Source organism: Juglans regia, chromosome 3 (genome assembly GCF_001411555.2).
Source record: "Juglans regia cultivar Chandler chromosome 3, Walnut 2.0, whole genome shotgun sequence".
In the NCBI taxonomy this organism is placed as follows: Eukaryota; Viridiplantae; Streptophyta; class Magnoliopsida; order Fagales; family Juglandaceae; genus Juglans; species Juglans regia.
This window is the reverse complement of record NC_049903.1, coordinates 945,538-968,975: the sequence shown is the minus strand read 5'-3', so window position 1 is coordinate 968,975 and position 23,438 is coordinate 945,538. Positions and strand designations below refer to the sequence as shown.

Genomic DNA, 23,438 nt, shown 5'->3' with positions numbered 1-23,438 from the left:
GGTCCCACTTACCCCATGCAATTCGCCACTGCACACGTAGGCTCGTAGCACCTGCTTCTCTCCTCATTGGCCTCATGCGCCATCACTCAATTCTGTCTTTGGTTTCCTTCCTCCACGCTTCCGCTCGGCCTCTTAAAAAATAATCTCTCTCTCTCAGTAGGGAGTCTGGATCCGTCTCTCGGTTTTCAAAGCACTTGACGAAATCCCTCCCTACAAATGGTCTACACAATCTCGGGGATACGGTTGCCTGCCGTTCCCTCAGCGTGCAAGTGGTCGCGATCCACCTCCAATGGCAATCGCAATACAAACCTCTCTCTCTTGCTGAAGGACTCGTTTTGTCGTACTCTCTCTCTCTCTCTCTCTCAATTTCTTATTTTCTTTTTCTTTTGAATTCGTTCTCTCTTGTTCCGTTTCCTCAGAGCTTGGTTATCCATGCTTTTTGTCATTGCGCTCTGGCGTCTTCATTCATTTTCTCAAATGCGCAGTGTTTATGCTCTTTTTAGTTACCAATGCAATGATCATAGTTTATTTAGTAATGACGTATGCCATGTAAGTACAGGAACTCTAGCTTTTGATTGGAGGATGGGCTTCCACCAGCCAATAGTAGCTGTATGTGTGTGTGTACATGTATTTGTATAAATATCCTCGATTTGGTTGACGATCTCGTCGTTTCATTGCCATGTAAAAGCCGTCAAATATTGAATATAAAATACTTCTATTGTGCTTACTTAATTGAATTGAACTGAACTGAAGCAAGACGATGGCAAGTCATCACAAATGACATATAACTATAAATTTGGATGTATAACCCCTAAAAGGTCCCGTTGTATGTTTATGAAAACTTTAGTTTTGGTGTATTTGTAGAAACTTCTTTCTTGGTAATTAGAATATGCCCTGAACCTCTTGTGGCGGAGCTTTAGAATTTGGTAGTTTTTCAATTGACAAATTGACGCTGCAAAGGAATACGGACTAACGTTCTGGGCGTCAAATAAGTGGGAATAGGTTTTACGTTCAACCTTGGTGCTTACACTAGTGTGAAACTGTACTCCTGGACATGTTGCCAGAGTAGTAGTCTGAAGGATAATATTGCTAACTGTAGTTATTCCAAGTTCAGATATGTAAATTCCAGGATTCCTTTTTAATATATTTTTGGTAATAACATCTTCTTCCGGTTTTGTCTAGTTGTAATGCTAGTTACTAGCCTCAAATATACAAGCTCCATACAAGCCCTTTGTAAAAAAGTGAGTCCCACTATTAAAAAAGTTTTTTTTTAAATTTTTTTAAAGTGGGGTCCACTTTTTACAAGATATTGCATGGGCTTGCCTATTTGGGGCTTGTATAAATCATTTCTCATTTAAGATACATGAGTGAAATTCCAGAGGTATGTTTCTTATAACTGGCTGTGTAGAGCTTCTTCATTGGAGGTTGCCACTAGAGTTGAGTGTATTAATCTTTTGGCCTGTAAGACTGACTGATTTGTTTTAACCACTTTAAATTCTGAATGATTTTCACTTAATGATTTCTTTGGTTTTAAACAAGAATCTCATTTATTTTCAGACAATAACTATATATTTGCAATTATTTCCTCTTATCTTATATTTAAATCTAATATGATGACTTCTGTAGGGAACGTCTTTGCTGGAATGTCTTCACCTGGTTCTGACTCTTCATCAGTAATGGTTGCTGCAACTAATAAAATCCTTGTTCCTGGCAGTCAGGGAGATGGCTCTTTATCCTTGACAGAACAGTTGGAAAGCCCTGAAACAGTTCAGGAAGATCCCCAGGTATGGAGTGCGTGCACAGATGTAATGCACTGACACTTACCATTATGGTCTCAGAATTTCTTGTGCGTATGGTTTCAAAATCTTATATATACTGTAGGAAGAAATGGCCAACTAGTTTTTGACCTTTTGTTGAAAGGTAATGCCCACCATGAGTACAACTCAATACAATATTATTTGATGATTACCTATAAAAAAAAAATATTATTTGATGATTGTAACGAAGGAAATTGTAAAACACAATGATAAGTGGAATATAGAGTAGTTGGACTCTACCTATAAAAAAAAAAAAAAGAGTAGTTGGACTGTGAATCGTGGACAGATTCTACCCCAAAGGGTAGTATAGTAGAAAATCAGTTGAACATCTATTGCTTTATTGCTCTGTTGCTCGAGATGTGGTATTTTGCCTTTTATCATTTGGAGTTCAGTGGATGATACCTTTGAAAGTTATTGATGTGTTTCTTTATTCAGAGGGTGTGTGAGTGTAACACCATAATAGAAGGCCCAAACCACATTGCCTATATTTTAAAAGGACTAGTCAATGATACAATTGGAGCCCCATTGGAACCTTATAAAGAGCAAGAACTTCTCCTTCCCAAACAATGTGAGATCCCATACACCACCTACCCTTATCCATATCATATGGGGTATCACAATCTACCCCCCTTAAATTTCCGACTTCTTCGTCGGGCCTGTCCATTGTAGGTGGCACGGCTCAAGTCCCACATTTCTGGTTGGAATTATCTCTAATACCATTTGTAACACCCCAATGGAAGGCCCAAACCACATTGCCTATACTCAAAAAGGACTAGTCAATGATACAATTGGAGCCCCATTGGAACCTTATAAAGAGCAAGAACTTCTCCTTCCCAAGTAATGTGGGATCCCATACACGACTCATCCTTATCCATATCATATGGGGTATCACAGTGAGGTAGGTGGATGCTGCTCCTCTATCAGTATTGTTGACTATTTGTAGGGGAAAGGAACAACAGTACCTTTTAATTGAAATCATTAAATGAGTGGAGGCATGCTTCAGATCCGTCTAGCTTTCTATTTTTTTCAGATTTTATAGACCACTTGGGTTTTGCATGTATGAAAAAAGAGGAAACTACTTTTTAAAAAAAGAGAAGAAAAAAAAAGGACTAGATGGCATAAGGTCTGGTCTCCAAATGGGAGAACCAGATTCAAACCCCCCACCCCTTTATTAAAAAAAATATATAATCTTTTAACTATAAAAATAAAAAAATAAAAAAAAAAGAATCTAGGGTTTTGCTGCTGTAGAATAAACCAGTTTTAAAAGTAGCTATGCATATTCTGATAGTAAAATATTCAAAGGCTTTTTTTATAATTTAATGGGGGTGGGGAATAAAGACTGATTTAAGGGAGGATTGGGGTTATTATTTTTTATAAATAATAAGTGAAAGAAAAGAATAGGTGATAAATCAGGAGGATTTGAAATGCGAGATCTAAATATATATCTCTCGTGGCACCAGTAGTAACTTTATGGTTTGGGTCTGTTGATAGAGATTGGGTTATGCCATAAAGAAAGATGTGTCTCGGTCCCCTCAATACACTACCGTAGACATCTTGGGTGAACAAAAAGGAGGTGTACTAATTAGGGTGAATACCTTGTAATTGAATTTTTTTCTTTGTGAGTCTTATTAATTATATCGCTAATCCATCTTTGAAAATTCTCTTCCTGCGAATCACGTTTTCCTGTAAACCACCTTTTCCTTCACTGCAAAGTGACAAGATTCTTGGGGTTTTGAGTTGGACAGGATTACATTGGGTTATGCCCAGGGAAGTGGTGGATTTATTGGTAGGGTGGAAGGGTGTGAAGGGCTGTAAGAAGGCGATGAGTGTTTGGAAAATGATTCCTCCTTGTCTTATGTGGTGCATTTGACTCAAAAGAAATGAGAGATGCTTCGAAGATAGAGAACGTTCTTTGGGAGATCTTAGTGTTTTTTTCTTGAGTACTTTGAGTTCTTGGGCTAAAGCTTTTGTAATGGCGGATAATTTTCTACATCTGTTTTAGCTTTATGGTGGTAGTTTTCTTTTTGTTTCTGGAAGTTGTAGGTATTTCTTTTGTATACGTCCTGTGTACTTGGGCTTATGCCTATTTCTTTGAATAAATTTATTACTTATAAAAAAAAAAATGTCTTCCTGAACAGCCATCAGTTTCTTGGAAATGGATGTATAGTTGTGATCTGAAACTGATTGCCGCACCATTGATGAATAAAAAAAAAAGGTTGTCAGGGCAAGATATATGGTAGTAATCAGTTATATCAGTGCATTGAATGCAACAACCAAGTTTTGCTGAAAAGGCCACCCCTACTAATACGGGGAAAATGGAAATGTGCTCTTGCGCACCAGCTGAAAAACCCTTTCACCTTTATGAAATAATAAGGTTTGGCCAACAGGATATTAGTGGAGAGGAATGTGAAACCCATCCAGACTCAGTGTAATAGAACGCTTACCTATAAGAAAGAAGAGAATAGAAAGAAATGCTTGGTTCAAGCAACTGCACATTAGATTCTTGGTACAAGCACCTATAATTCTTTCTTTTTTTTTTTTTGTGGGGGGGGAGAGATGACGGAGTTGTGAAAATAAGGCACGCCATTTGACAGAATGCAAAGGTGTGAGGCAGCATTTGTGACTTCATTAGAATGAGAAAGACCATGGAGATAAGTTGGGACACTCTAATGGAAAAAAATCCAAGCTTATTCTAAAATGTTCAACATGAACACTATGTCTTATTGTTTATTGGAGAGAAGTTGAGCTCTGCTAACTCCTATTTTGATGTGGGGTTTGTGATGCTACAACTTTTCTTGGGGATTCAGTCATGGGGTAATTAAATAGGTATGTGTCCCCTTTATCAACATATTCACTATAGAAGCATTTACACAGATCAGTCAGTTTGGTGGAGTTCTTTTATCAATAAAAGTTTAATACTCTTTTCTGATTCTTGTATGGTCATTTTCTTGCTAATGGAGGGTGCTTTCAAATTCTCAAAACAGAGTCAGCTTTTGGTTGACAATCATTACCTATTTGATTTAATTGCCTTCTTCTATCTTGATGATTTTTTTTAGGTATTGCGTGATGTAGATGATAAAATTATTGAAGATGACAAGAAGCATGAGAAGGAAGTAAAATTTGTTGAACCAACCAGTGGATATAATGAGTTTGACAATGAACAAGATTCAGCTTCTTCAACACTTGTAGGGGATGATCGTAGAGCTCATGGTGATAAGGCATCTACTCCTGTTGATGAGAAAAAAGGTGTCAAAAAGGATGAATCTAGACCAAGGACCGTTTCCCCACCTGGCACTGGGCAAAGAATATATGAAATCGATCCATTTCTGAATAATCATCGCAAGCATCTTGACTACCGGTGAGATGCATTTTGTTCTTTTACTTATGAGATACATTGGGAAAGAAATGTCTGAGTAATTGGCTTAGGGCTTAAAATAATCTGGGGTGCACAATTTGATGCTTCGGATTGTGCATGTTGCAGCTGCAGTGATCAAATGTTGATGTCTACATTTTTTTCCCCGTAACCTGTTATACTTTGCTGGGTCTTCTTGATGTCGCGTTAATGTGTTCCCTAAAAGATGTTATTGTTCCCATGGAGTTACCATTGTCCATTATTCTGATTGATTACATGTTAATTGTGTTAGAGGTCTGATTTAAGTTGAAAACTAAATAGGAGTATCGATGGAAATCATATAAAGGTATTGGACTTAGTTTATACGAAGATTTGTTATATTTGTGGCCTTGTTCATATACAATTAAGCATGTAAACCATGAATGTCTAAAGCAATATCAGGAGAAGTCATTTCTTTTTCTTTTTTTAATCTAGATTATCTGGTTTTATTTAGCTTTTCTGAGCTGCAACTTAACTTCGTTTTTTCACTCTATTCATTCACCAATATGTAGGCTAAGTTCTTGTTCTCGCCTCCTCTCAGTCACCTAATTATATTGCTAGAGTAACAACCTAGAGAAAGCACTAGCCACATCCGCGCTATTGGTGAAAGTAATTCTAGAGAAGTTTTAAATTGTATAGCACCCACGACTACCTTAATAATATATCTACTCCAATGTGGGACTGGAGTGTTAGAAATTCCCCTCTTAAATTCATGACGTCTTCATTAGGGCCAAGTCATATTTCGCAAAGATCCAAGGAAAGATTATAAAGCCACATTTTACTATTACCTCAACAAGACTAACAAGACTAACCAATTTGAAACTTCACAAAATTCATTTATATAAAACCCAATTTCACGTAGAAAGTAGCCAATGTGGGACTTAGCACTCACGACTCCCTTTATACTCTGCTCACTCCATGTGAGTTATTTCTTTTCCAAATGTAGGATAGGGGTGTTACAAGGTTATTTATTTTTTGTTTACAAAGTTATCTATTGTTGCTTTTAAATAGCTTACATGGTAAGATAGATCCAACTTTTTCAGGAGAATCTTCCTAGAATCAAACACAAATTTGTAACCACTATCCATGAGAACCCAATGTTGATTGTACTTTGAGTACTATCAAACACAATTTTTTTTTCTTTAGTACTTTGAGTTTGTGGACTAAAACTTTTGTAATGGTTGATAATTTCCAGAATTTGTTTTAGATTTCCTTTTGGTTTTAGAAAGTAGTAGGTATTTCCTTTGTATGCGTCCTTTCTTCTTGGATTTATGCCTATTCTTGGGAATAAAATCTCTTATTACTTATAAAAAAAAAAAAAGAGAGAACCCAATGCTGATAGGTAATGACGATCCCATTCTTAATTTAAAAGTGTGAGTGATTGGTTGTTTGGTTTATATCTGACAATACTAGGGGGTTATTATTACCTAATGCTTTCTTTTGTTTATGACTATTAAACAGTTATTTGATTATGTTTCTTCCATTTTTCCCCTAATTTCTCAACATTCTTGATTATGTATAATGTGGTTGTAAAACTTTTAACCTATTTTATGTCGTATATTGCCAACTACAGTTATGGACAATACAAAAGACTGCGTGATGCAATAGACAAGCATGAAGGTGGTTTGGAGGTGTTTTCTCGTGGTTATGAAAAGTTTGGTTTCAGTCGAAGGTATTATTAGATACCCATTTTGGGAAGTTTATTTTTTATTGTGTGTGGAAATCTAATGTAGGGATATAATTAATAAAATTGTAACATCTAGGGAGCAAAACAATAAAATTGAAAACCCAACGATCAAAAAGATAATCACGCAAATCCAAAGGACAGTTTTTGTACTTAACCCAGTAGTAATAAGAATAGAACACAACTAAAAAAGTTTCATTTCACTCTTTTAGGAAGTCACGGGTGTGACGAGTAGAGAAGAACAGAGGAAACCCCAGTGGTTTGGCTTAATATTTGTATTACCTCTTTTTCTAGTGTTATAAAATTAGTATCCTTAAGTTGAATGTTCACAATCTCAGCTAAGTGGATTGATTATGATTACCAATTTCATCGTTGTTTACTCAATGAACTTTCTTGTGATTGATTAACATAGGAGTGGCGGAACTCCTAACTAATGGTCATTTTGGGTGTGGATAGGTTATTATGACTCTTCTAGGCTTCTTAGGAAAAAAAATTTTATGCATGTTCTAGGTTAAACAGAAGATTAGTAAGCAGAAAAACTTATTCAGTATGCAAGCAGACCTTTCGCAGAATATTTATCTATCCATTGTATTACGACACCCTCTTTCCTTATGGCGTAGATCTCTCATATATAGTTATAAGCTCCGAAATACTTGAAATCTATACATCTTCATTCTGATTTAATTAATGTTTATGTGCTTCTAGTCAGAACCTGCTACTTTTTCTCTCTTTTAATCTAGTTTTATCTCACTTGCTGGTTATAATATCAACTGCTTTTCCAGTGCCACAGGTATAACTTACCGAGAGTGGGCGCCTGGAGCTAAGGTTTGTTTTACCTCAGTTATTTTTCATGGAGAACTTATCATTACAATTACTATTACTCGAATTGTTATTATTGCTATCATTTGGTTATTGGTATTAGTTCAAGCTTAAGTTAGAATCATGTTCTGCTCAGGATAATTACTTGTATTACTAGAAGATTAGTGCAGGCATTCCTACGTTGACGTAAACACAGAGTAGCAAAACATAGTAATTTAAACTCGTCATTGATATACGAGAGCTATGCTATGTAACAAGCCACTTGGATTGCAGGGATAAACTATGCTCGTGACTGAAGTCAAAGGTATAGATGAACTGACACCAAATGTTATAAATGTAATTTGGAGCTGTGTACCATCCTTTTATTAGAGAAAGGAGAGAATAATATTTTATGAGATGATTGAAGTCAAGACTTCTATAATATCCATTGATTTACAAACTGTTTTTTAGCTTGAAATAGGTGTATTTATCATGAAAATTAGCAATTTTATTCATTAAATACAAATTCATTAAATGTGCTAATGGGGTGTAACCCAAGTATGTTGGGTTTATAAAAATGTGCATCCCAGAATACGAGGAAAATGGGAGAAAAGAATAAATCAGTTTTTCAAATTGAAAGAATCAAGAAGCCTAAGAAGAACCTAAAGAGGCGGAAGGAGAATCAACACCCAATAAAAAATAGGCCTCGAGGACCCACTTTGATCTCTTCCATTTCAGCATTATTTTGCTAATTTGGATGGACTTATCAAAAGTAGTCAATATGGTTATGGTTTTTCTAAACTCTGTTCACACTGTAATTTGGGGAGGCTTGTGTGTGCATCAACTCAATGTGGAGGGATATATGCCATGTAATGATCATAAATAATTTGGATGTTCTGAAGTATTCGGTTAGCACCAAATGATCCAAAGCTTCTCTGATTCAATAAAATTCACTTATTTCTAATAGTAGTATAATCAGCTTAAAAACGAGGTGTATTCTTGATTTTCATTTTGAAGTATTAGCTTATATTTTTCCTCTTACGAATAATCCAATGATCAAATTTTGCAGTCAGCAGCATTGATAGGGGATTTTAACAATTGGAATCCTAATGCTGATATTATGAACAGGGTATGTTTTCTTTTTAATTTACTTTTTAATTTACTCATTTAGTTAATACCCTTAAAGTAGCTATTTTTTTTAGTGATTTAAAATTTTGAATCGTTGTGGTGAACATTTCTAACCCTTATGCTTTCTTCAGATAATGATCTAGACAAGAAGTTCCAGGTGAAACTTAAGAGTAGATGCACTGATGATGTCCTCTTAAGCTCCTCACTAAATGAATCTTGAGATGCATTTTAAGACAAAACGTGCGGTATTAATGAGTTAAAAGAACTTCGGCCTAATGTACACTTGGTTAAGGCTCAATGGACACCCAAACACTAAGGCCCCGTTTGGAACTTGAATTGAACTGTTCAGTCTAATTTTAAACTGAGTCTAACATCTAAACACTCAACTCTCAAATTATTAAACTCATCTCAACTCAAAACCTCTTTACACGTGGGACTCACAATCTTGTTCAACTCAACACCTCTTTACACGTTGGACCCACAGCCTTTTTCAGTTTTTCATAAATACATCTAAACTCATTTTAGGTATGCCCCACAAAACTCACTACTATTCATAAAGAGCTCAACTCAGCTCAACATCCAAACGGGGCTTAAGGGGAATGTTTGGCCCTTGGGGAATGAGATGAGATGAGAATTCTGTGAATAGTAGTAAAATGGTTTGTGAATAGTAGTGAAATGGTTTGAATTAAGATGTTTGATTAGGTTTTGGGAAAGGTGAGAGAAAAAGTTGAATAAAAATATTATAAAATTAAAATATTGTTAGAATATAATTTTTTAATATAATTTTTGTTTTGGAATTTGAAAATTTTATATTGTTTTTTGTGTTTTGTTTGGAAGTTTGGAAATGTTGTAATGGTTAGGTAATAATTAGATGAAAAAATTGAAGATTTGAAATTGAAAAGTGTTTGTGTTTAAGTGATGTTTGAGAAGGAAATTATGAGAAATTTTAAGATGAGATGAGATGGTTTGTATTCCAAAACAAGCCCTAAGCCTAACTGTTTCTGAATATTTTTGTTAGTATTATATCATTTCTGTTAAAATTTTGAAGAAGCTTGAAATGGACTTTCTTCTTGGGAGAGGGATAATTGGAGCCCCCCCACAAAATCAACAGCCTGAAAACCGGAAAATTATCTTAAATATTTACATTGTCTAAGGAGTTGGACCAAGGTATCTGTATAGTTAAAAATTTAATGTCTAAGAGATCATAGCTTTCATTGTCCTGCAGACTGGGTAGGTATCATTCTGATCAATCAGGGTAATGAAGAAAAACAAAAGGAAGAAAGAAGATTAATATAATGTTATACGCAGCTGAATCACTGATCCTCTCTTAACTTATTGAAGGAAAGAAAACTCTGTTATTTCTATTATATGTTTTGCATTAACAAAAGACAAAACCACCTCCTACTGTGTTGGCTGTCTTCTGTACTCGCAGTATATATATATTTATTTGCATGTTTATGTTTATGTACCCTGGGAAACTCATTGCTTGTATGTGAACAGAATGAGTTTGGTATCTGGGAGATCTTTTTACCAAATAATGCTGACGGTTCTCTGCCAATCCCACATGGTTCTAGAGTGAAGGTAACATTCTTCCAGAACATCTTCTGCGCTGCTAAATTTTGGCGATTCAATTTAGCTCCAGTTCCTATTGCTCTTTGAACATTTTCCCAAGGAAGTCAAAATCTCCACTTTTCTTAAAGTGAAAATAAGCAGTTAGCGAAATTGATTACGAACATTTCTTAATGAACTTTTCTTAGCTACAGAGGGTACTTCTCCATTACATCCAGCTTTCAATATCAAATGAGAAAGCTGGAAAATTATTTCATTAAAACAGATTTTCATAATGTTACCTTTCCATCATACGTACATGGCCTAATACATGTAGAGCAATGACAGACTTATGTATATGTATTAAAGTAAATAATTGTGAATTGTTATATGCATGAATCCATGATGACTTATTCCAAATAGTGTGGACATGATCAGAAACAGGCAAGAAGAAAAAAATCAAGACAGAGAGCTTGATTCTTTACCAGGAGCTCCCATTGATTACTTCTCAGTTTTTAGATAGATGGCTATTGGTCATACTAGCTTTAGCTAATTTACCATCATGCCACTGCTCAGATAGCCTTCACCATTCGTTGTCTAAATTCCATGACTCCAAACATGACTTAGGCATTTCATATGGGGGTTTCCAGCTTTTCACAAAATTAGCTGGCAACACTATCACCTCAGTAACTAGTAACCATCGTCAATTAGGATTTTACTGAATAATTTTCCATTTAAACCCAAGTGCTGTCAAATAACTCTATCTTAATCATGAACTGTAGATCCACATGGATACTCCGTCTGGCATTAAAGATTCCATTCCTGCTTGGATCAAGTACTCTGTACAGGCTCCAGGTGAAATCCCATACAATGGCATATACTATGACCCACCAGAAGAGGTATGGTTCTGAAATGTTTTCTGCTCCTTTGTTTGGCTTGAATAATAGGGAAATAATTGCTAATAATATTGAGGCCATTTAGTTGGGTAAATAATTTTACTTGACCTTTTGAACAAAAATGGTAATGTTAAGGAATCCAGGGAAAAGAAACGTGGGAGTAATATCTGAATTTGGCAATAATCTGCAATAAGTTGGAAATATATAATGATATTCCAGAACATTGAAACACTATGATTTTAAATAACTGCAATAGTGGCTCCTTTGCATTGATGCCAATCATTCCTAACGGGAGCGTGTCTATAATTCACAAGTCATGAAATTAGTTATCATGTAGGCTGAATATAATCATTCATGGATGAATGTCTGTACTACTATCACCTGGATTCACATATGTTAAACAGAGTTGAATTTGCTTGTGAACTTGGTCAAGGTTATTACTTCTACCAGTTATTCTCAAGTATAATGCTCTTGTTCACTTTTTACAGGAAAGGTATGTATTCAAGCATCCTCAGCCCAAGAAACCAAAATCACTTAGAATATACGAGTCACATGTGGGAATGAGTAGTACGGTGTGCATCTACCCCTATTCTCTTGCATTTAATAGTAATTTTTATAAGCTCTTGCTTGTAATAAATTGTTGTTTGATGGTTCAATCTGATATCTCTTAAGATGCTACCGCATATTATAATGGTTGTAAAGTATTTTGGAAAGGTGCTTTCCCCTTAAATGAATTATATGGAAGCCAATAACATAGTATCCTAGAGCAAACTTCTTCTCTTACATCCAAAGCTTATATGCAGCTAATCCAAATCATATTATTGGCCATTTTGATAACTCAGATCATTTTGCTATCCTCGTAAAGAAAAATTTGTTTATTGTCTATTTTTTAATATATTTGCTCTGTCGATAATTATATTTGGTATCCTATTGAAGGAAGATGCTTCAACATACAGAGAGTTAGTACTGGGACCTATAAAGATATAGGATGCTGCTCCAAGAGATGTAGCTTAATATTCAACAAATTGATTATCATATACATTTCTGGCATTAAGGCCCCGACTAGCTCAAAGCCCAAAATATTCTCTTATGACCTTTATGTTAATATGTTAAAAAGGTGCCAAAATAAAATGGGTGCCACTCCTAAAGAGAAAAAATCAAGTTAGTATTTGCGCTGATTACTAACATCACTGCACCAAGCTTTTCTTATTTTCCTTCATTTATAAAAAATCATCCTGAGAAAATTCAAATATTATTTTGCCAGTGTTCTCTTGGAACTTAAAGAATATATGAGATTCTTTAAAGTGCTGATCATTTCTTAATAACCATGGTCAATGTTGTCCAGGTGTGGTTTGGCTTTATTGTAACCTTAACTAGCCTGTTTTTAGCAAAAAAGGTTGACCTTAATTAGTCCTTTAGGAGAATAGGTCCAGATGTGGCTTGGGTTTTCCTTCTGCTATTACAATTTTCTTCATGCATCTTCCTTTTATCTTCCATTTGAATTGGATTATTCCTTGTAATTTTGTTTTCTGACCCTCACAATGTTGTCAACTGTGAAATGTAGGAGCCAAAAATAAACACATACGCCGAATTCAGAGATGATGTGCTGCCACGCATTAAAAGACTTGGTTATAATGCTGTTCAGATCATGGCTATTCAAGAGCATTCATATTATGCTAGCTTTGGGTAACATTCTTGTAGTTCAACCTTATTCCCTATTTTTTTTGTTTGTTCTGCAGCATGTACTTTCAGTATAACACTGTGGGTAGGTGGACAAAATCGGTCTATAATTTGGTGTTTTTAGTCAATTCCTTGCTCTTCATTATGAGAAAATGTCTTTACTGATTGAAAATTTTATTTCACGTGCTGCAGGTACCATGTCACAAATTATTTTGCCCCTAGCAGTCGTTGCGGAACTCCTGATGATCTCAAGTCCCTAATAGATAGAGCTCATGAACTAGGTCTGCTTGTTCTCATGGATATCGTTCATAGGTATTGCTGGATTGAAGGGTTCTAACACACCATGCCTCTTATGCCATTGCATTTTGATGAGTTATGTGTTTTTATGGTGGGTGGACACTCTTGCAAACTGATTTGAAAAGGAACATCTACATGTTTACATTGAGCTGAATGGTGAAAAACTCTTTTAGTTGAACTTCATTAGTTGGGATTGAAGGACTCGTTCAACCAACCTCTGGTAGTTTGGATTGAAGGTCTCGGTGAGTCAGGTTGTAGCTTCCTGTTTTCGAGAGAACTCAAGTATTTTCAAAAACGATTTGAGGGTGAACTGACATACTGATTAGTTGCCACTATCTCACTTATGTTTATTTTCATTTCAAATGTCCTTTTAGTAAATTGCATTAAGCTGTTACCGTTTTAGCAATATGAATAACTCCTATTTTCCAATTTTCTATCATTTTTTGGATGTATGTTCTCTTTCTTCTTTCCGCTAGTTGAATATTTTTCTTGACAATCTCATTTTATTTATCCCTCAATGAGAATCTTCTCTGACAAATCCACATGGTCTAAAGAGATGCACTTGGACCCTATAAATCACATGATTAATTTTTAACCATCTATATGGGAGAAAAGAAGAATGGGAAAGTTAGAATGGGAGAGTTATGTAGTAAATATGTTTTTTTCTTTTCAAATTGTGGATGCATGTTGTGAACAAGAAAAAAGGGAGTTTACTATTCCCAAACAATTTGTGGAAGGCAGTTAAGCTTCCTGAGGTTGAGCCAGTCTTGGCAATATGTCTCATTTCATCAAATTCATCCTTATAATGTCTTCAGTAATAGGTCATGATATCTGCTGGATACTCAATCTCATTCCCCCTGCCCTTCTCCTCCCCAACGGTGCAAATAAATTGGGTTTTGCAAAAATATCTGTCAAGTCCAGTGTATTCTGTTGTGAAAATAAGTGTTTTTGAATTGTTTGTCAGTTTGATATTCTACCACACCCTGACACCTTAGCTATCATATGCTATGCATTTAACCACGGTCAACTTTATTTTTTCCTTATATTGTGTGCAATGTAGTTGGTTTTACTTATATTTTTCTTATGTCTTGCCGCATATTGAATGAGTCCAGCCATGCATCAAATAATGTCTTAGATGGGCTGAACATGTTTGATGGGACTGATGGTCATTACTTCCACTCTGGGTCACGTGGATATCATTGGATGTGGGATTCTCGCCTCTTCAATTATGGAAGCTGGGAAGTATGTGCTTCTCTCGTAAACTTAATGACAAAAATATTGTGATGGATTTTGCCTGTATCTTTTCTTCTTTATCTCAGTTAACAAGGATTACCTCTTACCTATTCATATAGGTACTAAGGTTTCTTCTATCAAATGCAAGATGGTGGCTGGAAGAGTACAAGTTTGATGGGTTCAGATTCGATGGGGTGACATCAATGATGTATACGCACCATGGACTGGAGGTTCATTCTTATCCTTTGGGAATGCACTTTTGTGTTTCTTGGTCGGGCATGATGAGTTGCTTACATGCTTTAAGGATGATTTTCAGTCTCTGGAAATTATGTCTAACAGTAATGGGGACATAATAATATAACAAAATTGATTTTATAGGAGCTTTTTGTACCTTTTAAAATACCTATGATTATTACTAAAAGTCATATTTTTTCAGATGTTTATCGAATCCAAAATACTGGTCTACTGACATTTTTGGCTCTGACAATATCTTTCTTCTGTTCTGAAGGTAGCTTTTACGGGAAATTATAACGAGTATTTTGGATTCACAACTGATGTGGATGCTGTGGTTTACCTGATGCTGGTCAATGATGTCATTCACGGACTTTATCCCGAGGCTGTTAGCATTGGTGAAGATGTATGTCATCCAATTGGAATCAAATTAAGCACCTTTATGTTTTCTAAGTCATATGCTGATACTGTGGAATGTTGATAGGAAATTTAGTAGTTTTAGATATATTTAACTAATAATATCTGTTACAGGGTTCGTATTGTATTTTTCTAAATGTTATTGCATAAGGGTGTAAATTTCTACAGGTCAGTGGAATGCCAGCATTCTGTATTCCTGTCCAAGATGGTGGTGTGGGCTTTGATTACCGGCTTCACATGGCGATTGCTGATAAATGGATTGAGCTTCTCAAGTAAGTTACTATAATGACCCCAAAAACAATCTGTGCATATAGATCCCAAAAGAAAAGATTTGTACTTTATATTCAAGTTGAGAAGATAGCACTGGACTTCCTTGACTTGTCACCTTTTTGAAGATTGCAATTGTAGATATTACATTATGAAGAGAATTTCTTTGTGCGTAGTTATCAAATCATGGAAAAAGAACTGTTAAAGGGAAGAAAAAGTAAGAACAACAAAACATGGTAGACACACGCTACCACCATGAAGCATGGAGTCAGAAGCGGAACTTGTCTATAAATGTAAAATGTCCCGAAGAAAAAGACAATGTGGTGGTCTTATTGTTCATATGTAGTTTTACTAGCTAATATATCATTGTCTGAGACAGCCACGAATTTATATGGTATCCTCTACCTCTTGTGTAATATATTTCACTATCTCTATATATGACTTATGCTTACTTATGCTTCTTAAGATTGGCCTTAGTTCTAACTTTTATATATGCCACAATTGATTTATGTTCTATCTAAAAGTAGTCTTTTATTATTAAATTGAAAGAATGACATGTTTCAATCCCTTTCGCATGTATCTACCATGGGTTAAGGATATATCAGAGAGGTGTTGTAGAAGTATCCAGAGTCATAAACAAACTTTTCTAACAGTGACTGGGCCAAAGTAAAACACCTATTGAGGATTGTCGTAGAAGTTTTAGTACATCTGTACAAGTGTCATTTCTACGTAAGCTACCTAATATACTATAACCAAGTTTGACAAGTAGATAAACAAGAGGTTTCTTAGCATTGGAGAATGCAGAAGAATGCAGTGTAATCGAGTGAGATGCAATTGCCAAATCTTTTCGGAGTTGGAAATTTTACTTCCCCATGATTGCGATTTTTAGGATATTACCACGCACATCCTTTCAAACAGATTGGCATTGGAGTGAGTATAACCAATCAGTAGAAGATTTATGAAACAATATTAATGTGATGTGGGTTCTGGTGTTATGGGACAGAAGGAGCATTTTATCTTGAAATGACCTTTATTTTATTTGGCCTACATATGTTGTTGTTGTAGGAAGAGGGATGAGGATTGGAGAATGGGTGATATTATTCACACACTCACCAACAGAAGGTGGTTGGAAAAGTGCGTTGCCTATGCAGAAAGTCATGACCAAGCTCTTGTTGGTGACAAGACACTTGCGTTTTGGCTGATGGACAAGGTAACTTTTTATATATCCTGTGCATAAATTTACTGCCAAGGACAAAGGCTTTCAGCATGAGACCTCTGGTTGAACCCAAATGTTGATTATTGAATCTTATGCCAGCAAATTTAATGATTATGTTGACTATGTCTAAGATGAGAGGCATATGTTTCACCAAGTACATTACAACAACATTACGTCCAATATTTCCAAGCAAAAAAGAGCCTATGATTCCCATTTATCTTGACATATTAATACAGGAATTCGATTTCAAATTAACATTTGATCCTATGATTCTTGGTTCTACATGGTGATACCTTCTCAATGTGCTATGTTTGAGTTTTCTGGTTTTCACAACCAACAGAATAGAATTAAATATAATATCCTCAAATTTAGACAGCACTAGGATATTAAACTTAGATAGTTAGATGTTTATTCTATATTCTGATCCCTCTTTCAGGATATGTATGAGTTCATGGCTTTAGACAGACCATCAACTCCCCGTATTGATCGTGGAATAGCACTGCACAAGATGATCAGGCTAATTACCATGGGATTGGGTGGAGAGGGATATTTGAATTTCATGGGAAATGAATTTGGACATCCTGGTAAGTAAAGCTCATTGTATCCGTACTTCTCTCAATGTACGATACCTCTTTCTGTTTATGATTGGTAAATTGAATCAAGGGCGCCCTTTCATGGTTCTCAACCGATGTTAGATGTGATGGTATATTTCTTTATTATTGTTTCTTCTCTTTATTTTTTTGGCAGAGTGGATTGATTTTCCAAGGGGTGATCAACATCTTCCTAGTGGCAAAGTAATTCCTGGGAACAATTCCAGTTTCGATAAATGCAGGCGTAGATTTGATCTTGTAAGTTTCTTCTAGAAATTGCCTTCTGTGGGATTTCACTTTCCTCTAAGCACCAATATTTAGGTTTAGGGCCTGTTTGGGGTTGCGTTAGGAGTTTTAAAAAGTGCTTAAAATAGCCTTAAAAGCTCTTTAATGGAAAAAATAAGTTGTTTGAGTGTTACATATTAAAGTACTTTTTAATTTCAAATAAGCTACCAAGTATGTTTGATGTTTTTCCTCAAACATACTTTTCCGGATAACAAAGAATGTAGTTCCAATTTTAAAAAGATTATCAATAGGCGAAAATAACCATACAGCTTTTAAATAATTACAATTTTCAAACTTTCAAGAATACGATCATAATCTTTAAAAATCAAATGATTGTTATTTCTACCCCAGAAAGTATTTTTTTAATTTTTTTTAAACAAATGTAACATGTTTGAAAGTGCTTTCAACATATTGTTACCAAACAATAAATAACTTAAGCTATAAGTTATATTTCCCACCGCAATCTTAAAAGATTACTCCGCAGCAAACTATGCACATGTTCATACTTCTTTTTGCAAAAAACAAAATATGCATCTCATTTAATATTCCTGAGATATTTTTATTCTATTCATTGATATGTATAATCTCTGCTCTTGTTGATTATTACACCCAGGGAGATGCAGATTTTCTAAGGTATCATGGAATGCAAGAATTTGATCAGGCAATGCAGCATCTAGAAGAAACTTATGGTGTAAGTTTTGTCTTTGCTGAAGTACAAAGCTGTTTTCAGTTGCAGGGGTCCTGATATGTACTTAATGGCTATCTATCTATTTGTGTTTATTCTTATATTAGGTAAGCTTGTGAAATACTATTAATATCTTGTGAGAATAAGAAGCTCGAGAAGATGTCTCATGTAATGTCATCTATTTATGCAAAGTCCCAAAAAATAACCCATTAACTGAAACTGCACCTTCTCCCCACTAGAAGAATAGGGTGAAGGGCGAGGTTGTGATTTAATAGCCACTGTGTGCGTGTGCGCGCGTGGGGAAAGTGAAAGGGGGGCTTTTTGCAATATTTTTGGTTCATTGAATTTGTGGTGCACTAGATCTATATCTCTATCATCTTACTTTTCCCTCATGCCGTCACATTTTGCATATCAAACAAAGACTTGCTTTCACCCATATCATTAGTTAATTGTTGATGCAGTTCATGACTTCTGAGCACCAATATGTATCACGGAAGGATGAAAGAGATAGGATTGTTGTCTTTGAAAGGGGGAACCTTGTTTTTGTCTTTAATTTTCATTGGATCAACAGCTATTCAGACTACCGAGTGGGCTGCTTGAAGCCTGGAAAATATAAGGTATTATCTCTGTAATTTTATTCTCGGTTGGCAGGGTATTTCTTTTTTTTTTTTTTTTTTTTTGGGGGGGGGGGGGGGGGGCTGTGTTGTCAAACTATACTTGGCCGTCAAACTATACTTGGCCGTCCTGCATTTTCACATGTTAATTATAATCTTTTATGCATTTGGTTACTGATAATAAACTTCTTCACAAATTTTGAGGGACAGACTGCCAGCGCTATAACCCACTAGTGTAGATGCAAGAAAGATATCATGTTGTGAACTGCTCATGTTTTTCATCAAATTATAAATGCCTTTTTATACATATGGACATGATATAGAACTCTGGAATACTCATTATTTCACATTGATGTACTCCAATAAAGCGGCTAATATAAGATCATTAAGTAGTCAGCCAGAGGATTCTATCCTTAAGTTAAACTTTGTTTTCCTAGTGCAGATTTTAGACTTCATATAATGGTCAGCTTAGAGAATGTCTGACATATATAAGAAATTAGAATACCTTTCTGGTGGGCATTGAACTTCTTCAAAGACCATCTTGAGGGATCGAAGATCTTGGCTACATTCAATTATGAAATATCGGCCACATTGACAATATATTGATTAAAGGTTAATGCAGACATAATGCAATGTTATGTCCTCCAATCATCTGGGTACTGTACAGACTGATCCTTTTAATCTGGATCTGCGTAAACTAAAGGCCATGAATGCTTTCCAAACATACTTCATGGGATGGCTTTTTTGGGATCCTCTGGAATTTTGTTCGTTTAATGTGTGTATTGCCTTATGCTTATACCAATTTCTGCACAATTAAAAATGTTGTGAGCCATGCTGGGTGGACAGTTGAACTTTGTTTTAGACATGAGCACGTGGAACGTATTTCCTTCTTGTCCAATATCTCCGTTAGTTGATCCTGCCTATGCTAGTTTCTTATGTTTAGAGCAAGCCCAAAGTTTTCTGTTTCCTTTTCAAAGAATGATTTGTTTTGTTCTCGTTTTTTTTATAAACAAAACAAAAAAAATCAATGCTGTATCTCTTGCAGGTTGTTCTAGATTCAGATGAGCCATTATTCGGAGGGTTCAGTAGGATTGATCACTGTGCTGAGTACTTCAGTTCTGTAAGAAATTTCTATTGAGAGATGCATATAACAAAATAGTTTTTAACTGTTTTCACGTTTTTTGCACATCTCTACTGAACAAGAGTTTGTTTTAAACTCTTGCGGATGGCTGTGCAGGACGGGTGGTTCGATGATCGGCCCCATTCTTTCCTAATATATGCACCTAGTCGAACGGCAGTGGTCTATGCCCTCGCAGACGGAGTGGAACCTGTCAAAAGCCTGATTTGATTTCAACAAAAGCTTCTCCTGATGTGATGATTTCGCTTTGCTGCTTTCCTGGATGCAGTTCGGTCCCTGTAAATTTCCGCCGTTTTACAGAGAGAGATGGGGTAATTCGTAATTGAGTTAGAAGAAAATGAGAGCAATGGGCAGAACGTACAGCACGAAGTTTCATAATAATAAGTCTTGGGTGTATTTTCTTTCATGCTAGAGCGGCCAAAGATAATTTTTTTTATTTTTCATTTTTATTTTTATGTGAAGCACGCAGCACTAATAATGTTGTCCTGATATTTATGAGTTGCGTTATCTGATTAAATGCAAGATATTAGGCCGCACTTGTGCTCGCCTAATTTTTCCTCGTAGATTGTACGGGCATCCTCCCATAGGCCATCATGGTCCCAACTCGTTCCTTTTCTCAAATAAACAATGTCCACGCAATTTATACAAGAGAGAATTATCACAAGTATGTTAAGACTGCTAAAAAAACAAACACGAGAAAAATAGCATATTAACTCAAAAACAACAACTAAATTCACGTGCCAACAAAGCTAGCCTCAGAGGCTGGAGCACGGTGCAATTGATGAAGAACACTCGTGGGCGATAAATTGGAAGTGGAAGATCTCAAGGCCTCTGCAAGAGGACCCCCCATTGAAGCCACTTGATTAGTAGACCACCCTGCAGCCCAATTCATTTGCTGTTGCTCTGCCTCTGCATTGCCATCCCGGGAGCCTGGCTCGTCTCCGTTACCAGTAGACAGTTTCAGCGACACATCTGACGACGAAATTGAGAGGCAGGTGGCGGAGTTCATGGGGCTTGCATTGCTTCCAGCGTTATCGGATTCTTGAAGTGATCGCGGCCAGTCATCGAAAAAATGCCGTAGGATATGGCCATCTGATTTACCATTGGCTGCATCATTTTGGGCTTCAAAGAGGCCCTTGTTCTCAGTTTTGGACCCTGAGCAACTACAAGGGACAAAACACACATGATAGCGCAAAATATCAAGCCGAGAACATAAAGATAAAAGCTTGGAGAACACGAGCAAAAGGCACCATCTATTGGGTTCTAAAGCAATGGTTGGGGTCGGTTTTTACAGAATCTCTTTCCCAGATTTGAGACATATTTGCCAGGTCCATATTATGGGTCCCTACCATAGAGATATCACATGGCTAAGAATTCCTATTGAGATCCCACCAAATCCAATTTTATGATATAGAAAGATCTTCAAAGAAAAAGCCTCGGAAAGGCACCATGAAGCAAGAAGCATACTAGTCATGTAATGGCTATAAGATTCACTTTAGGTCTTCATAATAACGCTCCTAGTGAACTTGCTGAAGATGTGCTACAGTAATCAAACCCAACAGAAACAAGAATATTATTTTTTACCTGTGACTGAGATGGAGGAGATCGTTGGCATGAGATGTTCCTGAAATAGCGAAGTGGCTCGCACCATCCACCGTGGCCAAGGGCATGGCGGCAACGGGGATCATGGTTTTGAGAGCCCCACCACCATTAGCTATAGTACTAGTAGAGGAATTGATGGATGTGGGGATTTCCACAGGCTTTCTTGAACGGTTTCTGCCTCGGTGCACGTGGCGCTCGCAGTACTTCTGGCCGGCCACCACGTCCCTCGAGCACCGCCACTTCTTGCCGTCAGTCCTCCGGCAGCGCCCGGGCTCTGGATCCATGGCGGCTCTCCCCCAGTAGCCTGATTGCAATACTGATACAACATGTTCAAACTCAAGTCATGCAACATGCAACAGCGTTTCGTCGACTCTAAATTATATATATAAAATATAGTATATATGCGGCCTTTAAGCAGAAGGCAAATAGATAATTATGGAACTATGGCATACACATCAGAAAAATGAAACCATTGTCCACATAAAGACTTAACAAAGTAGTCGTTCTTTCTTCAGTAACGATTATGTTTCACTCCACATTGCCATAGAAATAACTGCCGTAATAGAATCAATAAATGTTACTGCATATAAACGAGAGGAACTGAAACTCAGAACTTACAAGCAGGCTGAAAATGCGAGTAATGTTGAAGAGGGTGATGAAGAAAATATGGAGGAGTGTGAACAAGGCTTTTCTTTATTGGCTGAAGTAGTTCAGGAGGAACAGCAGCACCTGCCAACATATACCTGAATATCAAAGCCTGCAGCTCAAGCTCCTGCCACTGGGACAAGCTGAAATAGCTACCCATTCCTAGCAGACATAAAAACAGACCCAGAAAAGATAAGGGTTAAAACGCATCAAACCGGAAGGAGAAAAGTAATTTGGAAGGAAGCCTGGAAAGAAAAGGAAAATAAATCTTACTAGGAAATATGGTTGCAGCAGCTGATGTTGAATCAGGAAATGCTGACAGGGAGCTGATTTTGCTGCTGGGTTCGGGTACAAACAAGGAGAGAGCAGAGCCGGATAGTTGTGGCTGTTGTGGATGGGGCTCAAGGAGAAGTTTTGGTATCTTTGCAGAATGTTGTTGCTCTGACTCATGCTGGTTTCTCCATTGCTTCAGATGGAAGTCCATGGAGAGAGAGAGAGAGAGGATGGGGTTTTAGTTTGCCGTTTGGTCTGGCTGGTTAAGCTTTGTTTGGTGCGTTGGGCGTGTTAAGAGAGTTTTTTGAGAGAGTTCTGAGGGTTCTTTTATATATTTGGCAGATGCCTCGGAGAGAGAGGGAGAGGGGCTTCTGACAGGAAAGCCTGCAAAGTTTGTTTAACACCAGTGGAGAAGCCTTGGGCACTTGAGCAAAAGACAGACAGACAAGACAGTTGATAGAAAAAGAAGAGCTACAATATAATTAAAAACGGGAACAACTAGATAGGTAGAGAGAGAGAGAGAGAGAGAGAGAGAGAGAGAAACCAGTAGAAAGAACCTGCAGTCTTTGTGTCTCCTGTGCTTTGGAAATAGCATGGGGGAAGTAAAAGAATTGAGCGGCATAGGATATGGGAAGGAAACCGATTTTATACAAAGTAAACTGAGACTTGACTAAATTTTATATTGCTTTAAATAGATATATTTTATACCAATTTTTTTAAATAATCAATTTTATAAAAAAACGTATAAAAAATTATTTTTTATTAATAAAACTCAATTTTTTTTTTTATAAAGAATTTGTATAAAGGTACGTTTAGGTAGTAAGAAATGTTGATAAGTGTTAAGAATATTTGTGAATAGTAGTAAAAAAATAATGAAAAAGTAATAATAAAATATTAAATAATAGTAAAAAGTAAATAAAAAGTAATAAATAGTAAAAAAATAGATAAAAAATAATAATAAAATAAAGAATAGTAGTGAGAGTACCTCAATTGTCAAATACAT

General features: G+C 36.2%; 2 protein-coding genes across 2 annotated transcripts; one reads left to right on the top strand and one right to left on the bottom strand.

Moving 5' to 3' along the window:
- Positions 1-87: 87 nt before the first annotated feature.
- LOC108983418 (1,4-alpha-glucan-branching enzyme 1, chloroplastic/amyloplastic-like) lies at positions 88-20,478 on the top strand. Its single transcript, XM_035688570.1, has 22 exons — positions 88-340; positions 1,627-1,784; positions 4,874-5,175; positions 6,782-6,880; positions 7,675-7,717; positions 8,760-8,819; positions 10,319-10,399; positions 11,149-11,265; positions 11,751-11,834; positions 12,827-12,948; positions 13,135-13,254; positions 14,352-14,481; positions 14,592-14,702; positions 14,981-15,109; positions 15,289-15,392; positions 16,453-16,597; positions 17,040-17,187; positions 17,351-17,451; positions 18,092-18,169; positions 18,625-18,780; positions 19,823-19,897; positions 20,015-20,478. The coding sequence occupies exons 1-22, from the start codon at positions 217-219 to the stop codon at positions 20,123-20,125; spliced, it is 2,598 nt and encodes an 865-aa protein (XP_035544463.1). The 5' UTR covers positions 88-216; the 3' UTR covers positions 20,126-20,478.
- Positions 20,479-20,504: 26 nt separating this feature from the next.
- LOC108983419 (growth-regulating factor 3-like) lies at positions 20,505-22,936 on the bottom strand. Its single transcript, XM_018955040.2, has 4 exons — positions 22,436-22,936; positions 22,136-22,324; positions 21,500-21,833; positions 20,505-21,078 (listed from the first exon to the last, which is right to left on the bottom strand). Exons 1-4 carry the CDS (start codon positions 22,644-22,646, stop codon positions 20,649-20,651), a joined length of 1,164 nt encoding a protein of 387 aa, XP_018810585.2. The 5' UTR covers positions 22,647-22,936; the 3' UTR covers positions 20,505-20,648.
- Between the last annotated feature and the right edge of the window lie 502 nt (positions 22,937-23,438).

Excerpts from the sequence above, each read along its gene's own strand:
- LOC108983418 (XM_035688570.1), top strand. The coding sequence starts at position 217 with ATGGTCTACACAATCTCGGGGATACGGTTGCCTGCCGTTCCCTCAGCG. Across the intron at positions 6,881-7,674 it reads AAGTTTGGTTTCAGTCGAAG|TGCCACAGGTATAACTTACC; the intron begins GTATTATTAGAT and ends CTGCTTTTCCAG. Across the intron at positions 11,835-12,826 it reads ATGTGGGAATGAGTAGTACG|GAGCCAAAAATAAACACATA; the intron begins GTGTGCATCTAC and ends TGTGAAATGTAG.
- LOC108983419 (XM_018955040.2), bottom strand. The coding sequence starts at position 22,646 with ATGGACTTCCATCTGAAGCAATGGAGAAACCAGCATGAGTCAGAGCAA. Across the intron at positions 22,325-22,435 it reads TGCTGCAACCATATTTCCTA|GAATGGGTAGCTATTTCAGC; the intron begins GTAAGATTTATT and ends TATGTCTGCTAG. Across the intron at positions 21,079-21,499 it reads CTCCTCCATCTCAGTCACAG|TTGCTCAGGGTCCAAAACTG; the intron begins GTAAAAAATAAT and ends TGTCCCTTGTAG.